Below are 10,411 nucleotides of genomic sequence, written 5' to 3'. Positions count from 1 at the left end.
CGCAGTTGTATACATTTATTATATACAATATTAAGGCACAAATTTAAGCAGCAGAGAACAGGAGAAAATTCTTTGGCTGGCCAGAGTCACCCATATTTTGTTATGGAAAATGAGACGCTATGTATATATACAAACACATTCAAGCTGTACAATGCTCTGCAGTAGCCAATCTGCACAACGGAAACACCGGGGGGGTAAATTGACATTATCTTACAATCCATTTGCCTGGAATATAACTACATAATGCTATATAAATGTCAGGCAGGATAACACCGCAGCAGCACAGGCATCAGGTATTGAGCAAGCTAGAAAACATTGGTTTACAAGTATAGCAGCCACGCTACAAATGCAATACTATATAGATAAATTATGCTCTAATCAAGGGGTCTCTAACTTTGGCAACTTTAAGACTGGAGGACTTCAACTCCCAGAATTCCCCAGCCAGCTGGCTGGGGAATTCTGGGAGTTGAAGTCCGCCAGGTTTAAAGTTGCCCAGGTTGGAGACCGCTGCTCTAATAGGATGGACTGGAATGGGGGGTGAACTTCCATCAGTTTGAGGATCACACCAGATTGGTTAAGTGAAAAGGGGGCAGGGATATTAGACGTTTGCAACTTGCCTAGAAAATCTAGCCAGCTTCTCCCCATCTCCACCCCACCCCAATGCAAAAAAAAAGCCCCCTAGATTTTGGGCCCGCCTTTGCTTAGACTCTGGAGCCCTCATTTTATTATTTTCTGCATGCAGCCAGATTAACAGGATTCTAATGTCCTGATTCCTTTTGACTTGGGGAAGCAGCCCTGCAGTTTGCAACACACCAAAGGATGTTAACAATTCTCCCTTTGTTTGCAAGTGGAATCTTGGGTGTAAAAATGTCCTGCTGGGAAGTTATAAACAGAAGGCCTGGTCTTTAGTGAAATGCGGCAAGGTATGTACATCTAAGTGTACATACATATAAATACCCTGTTTCCCTGAAAATAAGACCTCCCCGGATAATAAGCCCAATTGGGCTTTTGAGCGCATGCGCTAAAATATGCCCTCCCCTGAAAATAAGCCCTCCCCGAAAATATTGCAATGCAGCAGCAGCCATGAGGTGACCACGCTCGCCGCTGCCTCCTGCACCCCAAAAATAATAAGACCTCCCCGAAAATAAGGCCAAGTGCTTATTTCGGGGGTCAAAAGAAAATAAGACCCTGTCTTATGTTCGGGGAAACATGGTATATAAAGAAGCGGCTTTTAGATTAAATTCCCTTCTAGACTGCCAGGTTTTGCACCTCAGAAACAGCATTGAGCAAGCAATGCTACAAACAGTCCTGATAGTCTGTGGAGAGAAATTTACCACAGACAGTCAAAATTCGAGACCTGCTATTTATGCTTTCGGATAAAACATAACTGGGCCTCAAACACTGGGCTGCATTTTGGGCGTTTTGCCACAGAGGAAAAGGGCCTCCCTGTCCTAGATTTAAAATGTGTCTGTAACAAGAGGCAATAAGACTGTCTGTCTGGTCTACAGAGAAAGGGAAAGAGGAAAAAGAGATTTGCGTGACCTTGCTATCTACAGATACGCCGGGAAGTAGCATCTACTACAGAGGTATCAAACTCAATGCCCGGGGGCCGGATCTGGCCCAGGGGGGTGATTAGATCTGGCCCGCAGGGCCACCCTGGAAACAGTGAAGGACTGGGCCGCGGTGCCTCTGCCAATGAAAACGGAGTTTGGGAGAGCCGTGTGCAGTTTTCCCGAGCTCCGTTTTTGCTGGTAGAGAGTTGCAGGAGGCCGTCCCAGCCTAAAACGGAGCTGGCAGAGCAATTGGACTACCACAGGTGCTCCTGATATGAGTGACCTCAAGCCTCCTCTCGAGGTCAAACACAACCCTGATGTGGCCCTCGATGAAATTGAGTTTGATACCCCTGATCTACTACAAGCCTTGGGAGACTTATTTTTTTCCCACCTAACATCTGACGAAGAGGCAAATTCATGAGTCAGAGCAAAACCCAGAACACTGCTACGTAGACTAAGGACTCTTACCGAGGTACACAGGCATACTTTTCTTCAGAAAGAGTACAACGCAACCGGCACTACACTACACAACAAGAGGAGAATACAAAAACAGCTGCACATTTGGCCCCATCCGGAAGGGACCATCGTGTTAAACTACTTCCTACATTATATTAGGAGTCTTTCAACATTCCAGCTTACGGCAGAGACTCAAAAGATACCTTATCTAGCACCAGGTCATAAATAGATCTAACTGGCAAGTCAGCAAAGATGTGTTGACTTGATCCTAAGATGCGCTATCTTCACACGGATGCATGACCTCTGGACGGAGACCGGTCTCCCTCAGGAATTTTGCTATGTATCCAGGGAAGTGATCTCATACGATGCTTCTGGGATTATTAACTTTAGGGCTAACTGAGCTGGGCTCTGACACAGCCAGAATAAATTAAATTTGAAGGAGCTGGAGATCTTTCGGCTGATTTGTTCACCGATCGTTTAGTTTCATAACGCATAATGGAATAAGATCAGCAAGTCATGCCTCTCGTGCATGGAGCACCGGGATGTCAACTCATTCTCTTCTGCTGTCAACAGCATTCAGGGACCTCTGTAGGCCGAGAGAAGCTACAGAGATCGTGGAAAGAATGTAGGATCAACCTGTCTAAACGTTGTTCTACCAGAGATCTACGTCGGCATGTTTGACATATACAGTAGAAGCAAACCCAGATGGTTTGAGGGATCAAAAAGGAAAAGCAGGAAGAAGGTAGCAGCTAGAAGAATGATATTTGGAAGTCCTGCTCCCTCATCCAAGAATTGCAAATACAATTCGAAAGAATTCCATGTGGGCAGCGTACCACCCAATTATGTTACAGGTTAGGCGGTTTGGAGAACAGTTCCTGGCACATCAAACACCTCCTCCATAGAAACGTCCTCGGATTCCTATAATGTCTTGCCTTTTCCCACCCACCCCAAATCCACAGCATGGTTAACTGTGCACAGCGGACATCCCAAATGTTCACTCTCCAACATTCTGAGTCTTCTGCTCTCCTCAACTCTCGGATTCATCTGAAGTTTTCCTTCTCGGTTCGAACTTTCTTGGTCCAACTTTTTGGTGTCCTCCAGAGTTTTGAATTCAAGCACAGCAATGAAAACAACACCTCCCCTCTCTCCAGAGTGAAGACGTGCTCCCCCCCCCTCCCCCAAAGCAGCAAAAGCTCCACGGCTTCAAATAAGGACTTCCATCATATCTGGATCTGGAAATTCAGGCTTGTGAAGCAGGTGGCTAACTCTGCTTCTGCTGCTCTCCAGGAGCTTCCCACAGCTGGAAGAGTTTTCTAGGGGGAAAAATGTAGAGAAAGGGTCAAATCTTAGACGGTGAAATCAAGTGGTGAAATCTAAAAATGTTTCCTACTGGTTCTGAGGGAATGGCTTGGTGGGGTCATGTGACTGGGTGAGCATGGCTATGTAGTCATGTGACGGGGAGATCAAAAGACAGAAATTCACTTTAACAATGTCCTGCTAGAGCAGGAGCTGGACTAGAAGACCTCCCGGTACCACAGCCCTGGATTTCTGTGCTCTTTCAGGGTATCCTCTGAAGCTGCGCCTAGTGCCAGGTTTATGGTCCTTCCTCCCTCTCCTTTTTCCCTTCTGCTTTTTTTCTCCCATCCTTTTCTTTCTTTCTTTCTTTCTTTCTTTCTTTCTTTCTTTCTTTCTTTCTTTCTTTCTTTCTTTCTTTCTTTCTTCCTTCCTTTCTTTCTTTTTTTTTTGCAGCACCCACCCCCACCTCGCGTTTATGGTGTAGCAGGCCTCAGGGAAGCCTCCTGGGAGCAAAAATGGACCCCAAATGCTAAAAAAAATAGTTAAAAAAGGATGCTACCACTGCACAGCACAGCTGATCGTCGGAACATTTTATTTTTTACTTTATTAAGCATTTTTTTACTACTGGTTCGGGCGAACCGGCCTGAACCGGGAGCATTTCACCCCTGGTCTTAGGGCCAAACGGCATGTTCAGTATAGAAGCCAATCTATAGTGACTTTTTCGTCCCTGCTTTGGGACACATCCCAAACACACAATTCACATGACATTCTTTGCAGATTTCCACTGCATTGGGGAGGTCTTATTTTCAGGGAAAGAGGGTCCCTGAATTCTGCTTTTCCTGGAAACAGATTTTCAAAACTCTGGATTCTACAAATGGCAAGTTTATAGATCCTGCCAGTCAATTTCTTGGGATCGATGCGATCGGAACTACTCACCCGGTTTCTCCCCAGCATTTTTGCCTGCAATGGGCCTCAGGGCTGGACTGCTGCCAGAACAGTGACTCAGTTTCCCTCTACCCGGAAAAGAAGCCGCGGTGGGCCAGAAAAGCTCCGTGCCTTTGTCTGTCTGAGTGCTGTTGTCTTTGCTGCCCATTTTCGCATGGCAGATGGCGACTGGCCATGAAGACAATGTAGAGGACAAAGAAGGAGTTGGAAGGGTCAACGAAGGGATGGGAGACTGTTCAGAGGTGTCTTTCCCTAACAGCAAACCTACAAGAAAATAACAACATGAACACCAAGATAATTTTCATTATATTTCTGCCTAGATACACCCATATTACACCTACCCTCCGCGAGCTGCACTGGCTTCCCATTGGTCTCCGGACACACTTCAAGGTGCTAGTCGTTACTTTTATAGCCCAACATGGTTTAGGACCTGGCTACCTGAGAGACCGCCTCCTGCCATTTACCTCCCAAAGACCGATTAGATTACACAGATTGGGCCTCCTCCAGGTATCATCGGCGGGTCAATGTCAGCTGGCGAGGGGAGGGCCTTCTCTGTTGCTGCCCCAGCCCTATGGAATGATCTCCCCGTAGAGATCCGGACCCTCACTACTCTTCCGGCCTTCCGTAAAGCCATTAAGACCTGGCTGTTCTGGCAGTCCTGGGGCTGTTGATCAGCATCCAGCCCCATTTTAAGTGTATGTATGTTGTGTATTTTTAAAATGTTTATATTTTTATTTTTAACTTTTAATTCCCTTGTTTCTCTGTAAGCCGCCCAGAGTCCCCTGGGAGTGGGCGGCATACAAATACCAATAAACTGGAAACTGGAAACTGCCATGGCTTTCTCCAAGAGCGCACAGGTTAAAGTTTGCAATATCTGATGCAAAAAAGCTACATTCTGTACAGAATGGTCACAACAACCACACAAAACTCTTAAGCTAAAATTCCTGGGGAGTCTGACCAATAACAGGCAATATTACAAACAAGGAGTGACTACCGAACCCAAGATCTAGTCTGCCATAGAAACTTAACTGTCTAAACCTGGATTCCTGGCTTGAATCTGCTCTCACAAACTTGCATTTGGAGCTTGGGACTTTAGTTGGCTTCCCTATCTTGGCTTGTTACTGGAGTGGTAAGCCAGGATAGAAATATATTGGGAAAAAATGCACCTTTGGGACAAAATGGGAGTTATTTCACAGCACCAACCTGCACACTTGATCATTGCTAATAGTCACACTTCTCAATGTTTTTAATCTGTTTTATGCAAATTCCTATAAAGAGTCTGAAAATCTGGGTGCATCTTATACACTGAGTACAGCATTTTTGGCCTCCCGAAACCCTGCCCCCTTCACCAAAATGGCTGTGCATGGCCTTTAGGAGGCTTCCAAAGTGCTCCTGGGGGAGGGCAAAAATGAGTGAAAAACTGGTGGGTTTTTTTTGCTTGTTTCTGCCCCCCCCCCGCCCCCTCCATGAGCACTCTCCAAGCCTCCTAAAGGCTATGCATGCCCTTTTTTTGACAAAAAATGGGCCCCTTTCTGCGAAAAACGGGCCGTTTTTGGGAGGCCTGCACAGTGCAAAAACTTTTTTTAATCTGCCTCTTCAAAATCTTGGTGCGTCTTATACTCCAGTGCATCTTATTTTTTGAAAAATACGGTAGGTTTATTTATTTATTTATTTGTTTGTTTGTCTTGTATGCCGCCCACTCCCGAAGGACTCTGGGCAGCTCACAACAGACAAGGGAAAGGGGGATAAATAGACAAAGGCAACACTTTAAAAAAGAACGCAACATTCACAGTTTCCATGGGGCTGGATGTTTCACAAGCCCCCCCGGCCTGCTGGAGCAGCCAGGACTTGGTGGCTTTGCAGAAGGCCGGGAGGGTAGTAAGGGTCCGGATCTCCACGGGGAGGTCATTCCAGAGGGCTGGAGCTGCAACAGAGAAGGCTCTCCCCCGGGGAGTCGCCAGCCGACATTGGCTGGCAGATGGAATCCGGAGGAGACCTAACCTGTGAGATCTGATCGGTCTAAGGGAGGTAATCGGCAGGAGGCGGTCTCTCAGGTTGCCCATCATCCATTTCTGTCTTTGTTAAAATATATTTCTCACAACCAATCCCAGTTAAATATTGCTGATGTTTCTGAAACGTGCTGGCTCCTTCTAAAAGGAATGGCTGGGAAGGAGACAGATCATCTTTTCCGACCACATAATACTCATGGCAGTGATGCAAACTGGCTGAAATGATGTGACAGGGCTGAAGGTTCACAAACATTTGGGAACAAAGCTAATGGAATGCTTCCAGCAGCAATGTATGAAGAAGGGAAAAGTGCCCATATGGCAGAAGTAAGTAAAACCCTCGGGAAGTATTGGCTTTGTAGCAAGAGATGAAAAGAAGTTCCAAAGTCCAGATATAAAGAGATCTGAAACTTAAAGAAGAGTCCAAAAGCTAAATAAAATGTGGATCATGATAACTTGAAAAACAACAACAATTGTCCCTTCATATCACATATGAACTGAAGCTCACCAATGCTTTCTTTCCAGGACTTCTCTTCTTTCTTCTCCTCAACGCCCTGGGTGTGGTTAAGAGAGGTCTGACGGGAGTGTGTTCCCGTAGCTGCGGCTATCGATGGGACCGACTGAGCGGGCCTCAAACTTGCAGAATCTCCTTTGCTGGTATCTTTCCTGGATCGCTGCTGAAGGACCTTGATCATGGCATCTTTCTCGATGATTTTTGCATACAGATTCTTTATTCTAGCGACAGCAATAATTTATTAGACGGGTCAATGCGGAGGTAATAATATCATTGGAGTAAGACGTAAAAGAGAGTCACTGGACCAAACCACCTTTCTCAGTCAATGTTCAGATGTTGTATCCTTCTGATCCCAGTTACGGTTTCATTTACCGTAATCCTTAGCTGATAGCTTAGCATTAGCTTGGACTGGAGGTTTTTGCTTGGTGTCCCCCAGATGCAAGAGATGATGCTTCAGGATCTCCCAGGTAGAGACTGTTCCAGGGGTCGGATGCTAGGGGTTTGCCCGGATTCGGGAGAAACCATAGCTAACATTATGGCTGGTTCGGAGAACCTCCAAATCCCACCCCTGGCTGGCCCCACCCATCCCACCCCACACCTCCCACCCCTGCTCTCCCAGGAGCATCCACGCGGGCCCCTTTTGGATGCAAGGTAATTGCAGGGCCCGTGTAGAGGCTCAGGGAGGGAGGAAAACAGCCCTCCCAGAAGGCCTCCGGAGCCCAGGGAGCCAGTATTTGCCCTCCCAGAGGCTTGAGGAGAGCCTCTGGAACAGTGGTAAAATTCTTTTTTTTTTACTACTGGTTCTGTGGGCGTGGCTTGGTGGGCATGATGGTGGGTTGGTGGGCATGGCTTGGTGGGCATGGCAGAGGAAGGATACTGCAAAATCTCCATTCCCTCCCCACTCTGAGGCCAGCCAGATGTGGCATTTGCTGGTTCTCCAAACTACTCAAAATTTCCGCTACCGGTTCTCCAGAACCTGTCGAAACCTGCTGGATTTCACCCCTGCTCTGGAGCCTGGGGAAAGCGAAAATGCCCCCACCCCCCGCCATGGTGCAGGCGGCTGACTAGGCCACGCCCACCATGGCCACGCCCACCCAGCAACCGGGCAGAGAACCCGTTGCTGAAATTTTTGAAGCCCACCCCTGGACCGTTCATGAAGTAAGCCCTGCCCACTAGTAACCACAAGAGGACATTTAGTTAAAGTATAGACAGAACAGTGGTGGGTTTCCAAATTTTTTACTACCGGTTCGCTCTTGCGCTCTTTCTCTCTCTCTCTCTCAATGCTCCTGCACATGCACAGAAGCGTCCAGGCGGGTGGGCGGATCCTCCCGCCACTGCTACTACCGGTTCGCCTGATCCGGGCCGAACCAGGAAGAACCCACCTCTGAGACAGAGGGACCCTTTCCAATGCTCTTGGCAACCAACAGGTTTCCTAACATGAATGCAACATGTTCAGGATCTGGTTCCCCAGTGGCTTAGGGCCTTATATGCCAAAAAAAGCTGAACATTCTTATTAAGCACAGCAAGGAGCCTCAGCACTCTTCATTCAAATCCCATGGCAGCTGTTTCACAGCTGTTCCTTACGTGTATTCCATGTCTTGACGCTTCTGGTTGTTTTGCATCTTCTCCTGTTCTTCTTGCCATATGCGGACTTCCAGGGAGCTCTCGCTGTAGCTGCCACTGCGGGAGTGGCTGGGGGCCAAAGTATCTCTGGCAATAGGAAAAAAAACACTTTCAACTGACTTGATCAAAATACCAGAACCTTCTTTTCATCGATCCAATTATCTGCTTCTCTACTCGAGAAATGTCTAATTAACAACAGCTTTCTTGTCTCTCATAACAGAATGCCTTTCATACTTTTTCTATGTGGTTCTTTTGCCAAAGAGACCACAGGCCACATCTAGCTGCCTCTGGATGCTGCTTCAGTGGGTACTTACTCATTAAGAGTTAGGACTTCCTTTGCCATTGGCATCTGGGGTGGCAACGCAATGCCCAGGTGTGTCATGGCATCCTAATAGCCTCTACCTACTACGAGAGTGGAAGGAAGGAAGGAAGGAAGGAAGGAAGGAAGGAAGGAAGGAAGGAAGGAAGGAAGGAGAAAAGGGAGTAGGGAGAGGGAAAAGAAGGAAGGTAGGGAGGAAGGAGAAAGGGGAGGGAGAAGAGAAGGAAGGAAGGAAGGGAGGGAGGAAGGAAGGAAGGAAGGAAGGAGAAAGAGGAGCAGAGACAGAAGGAAAGAAGGAGAAGGAAGGGGGAAGGGAGGGGAGAAGGAAGGAAGGGAGAAAGGGGAGGGAGGGGAGAAGGATGGAAGGGAGAAAGGGGAGGGAGGGGAGAAGGAAAAAGGGAGGAATGAAGGGGATATGTGCACTTACAAAATTTCTATAATCCCAAGAGATAACTAAATCTCTCAATGTCTCACAAGAGGCCTATGGTGACCTTTAAAAAGACCTCAAAAGCTCACAAGTTTGAACCAACACCCATGGAAGATTGACAAGCCTATAATTCAACGCTCTCTATAAATGTGGTAAAAGAAAGAAAGAGAGAGAGAGAGAGAGAAAGAAAGAAAAAAGAAAAAAAGAAAGAAGAAAGAAAGAGAGAAAAAGAAAGAAAGAAAGAAGAAAGAAGAAAGAAAGAAAAAGAAAGAAAGAAAGAAAGAAAGAAAGAAAGGAAGGAGAAAGAGAAAGAGAAAGAGAAAGAGAAAGAAAGAAATGAAATGAAGACATCCTACTTTTCTGGGGTAGCCGTGGCTGCCGCATTCATGGCAAAGTGCCGGATGGTGCTCTCTTCGAGGTACTTCTGCTCCCACTTGGTCATATCAGCTTCTAAAGCCAGGATCCTCTCATCCTTCTCCCGCACTAACTCCATTAAGGCTGGGACGTTGTACTCAGGCACCGGGGCTGCTTGGTAATTCCCTTGTTTCTGAAAGAAAGGAAGATGCTCTTAAAACCAGTGTGAGCATAAACTTAACAGGCAAGTAATCTGAAGGGAGATTGGGAGGATGGAATAAATAGTAGGGTTGTTGTAAAATAAGACGGATGTATGGGGTGGAAGAAAAGCGACCCCGATTATATTTTTAATTTTTTTAATGAATTGTGATCAATGTTAAAGGATAACATAGAAATAGGGCCGTTTTTGCTCGTCCCCCCCCCCACAAGCACTCTATAAGCCTCCTAAAGGCTATTCATGCCTTTTTTTTAAAAAATGGGCCCATTTTCATGAAAAACGGCCCGTTTTGGGGAGGTTTCCAGAGTGCAAACCCTTTTTTTTAATTTCCTCTTTAAAACTTTGGTGCGTCTTATACTCCAAAAAATACAGTAATATGCGGGGGGGGGGACGCAATCAGAAAATTAAATGATATGCACAACACAACATTCAGATGCTCACAATGACTCCCCTCTCCCCAGTAGAACACTCCTCAGAAGATTTCCTTACATTTCTGGCACACATATAGTAGATTCCCCCCCCCCCCTCTGTATACTTCACTGAATTATAACGGCAGTTTTCCAGCCAATTATACCATGGAGGGAAAAAACCAGAATTACATATAACCTGAAAAACAGCCTGCGGGGAAGTATTTCTGGTTTTTGGAATGAAGCCCGCCAAAGTACATAAATAGTATTCAACAGCCGTCTCAATATTGGCTT

General features: G+C 46.4%; 1 protein-coding gene across 3 annotated transcripts in view; it reads right to left on the bottom strand.

Annotated features, from left to right (window-relative positions):
* The window catches only part of AMOTL1 (angiomotin like 1), a 73,855-nt gene continuing 63,444 nt past the window's right edge, over positions 1 to 10,411 (bottom strand). For all 3 annotated transcript variants that reach the window (XM_087721111.1, XM_087721113.1, XM_087721112.1), the window contains 5 exons: positions 9,496 to 9,686; positions 8,355 to 8,480; positions 6,765 to 6,991; positions 4,242 to 4,514; positions 1 to 3,322 (listed from right to left, as the gene is read on the bottom strand). In XM_087721111.1, the coding sequence (XP_087577237.1) occupies positions 3,213 to 3,322; positions 4,242 to 4,514; positions 6,765 to 6,991; positions 8,355 to 8,480; positions 9,496 to 9,686 (927 nt within the window). In that variant the 3' untranslated portion in view covers positions 1 to 3,212. The remainder of the gene's footprint in view (positions 3,323 to 4,241; positions 4,515 to 6,764; positions 6,992 to 8,354; positions 8,481 to 9,495; positions 9,687 to 10,411) is intronic.

The sequence above is a fragment of the Thamnophis sirtalis genome, unplaced genomic scaffold (assembly GCF_051295495.1).
Source record: "Thamnophis sirtalis isolate CommonGarterSnake01/CBP01778 unplaced genomic scaffold, rThaSir2_p1.2 scaffold_8, whole genome shotgun sequence".
NCBI lineage: Eukaryota > Metazoa > Chordata > Lepidosauria > Squamata > Natricidae > Thamnophis > Thamnophis sirtalis.
Note: the sequence above shows the minus strand (reverse complement) of the source record. Positions and strands in the feature narration are given on the sequence as shown.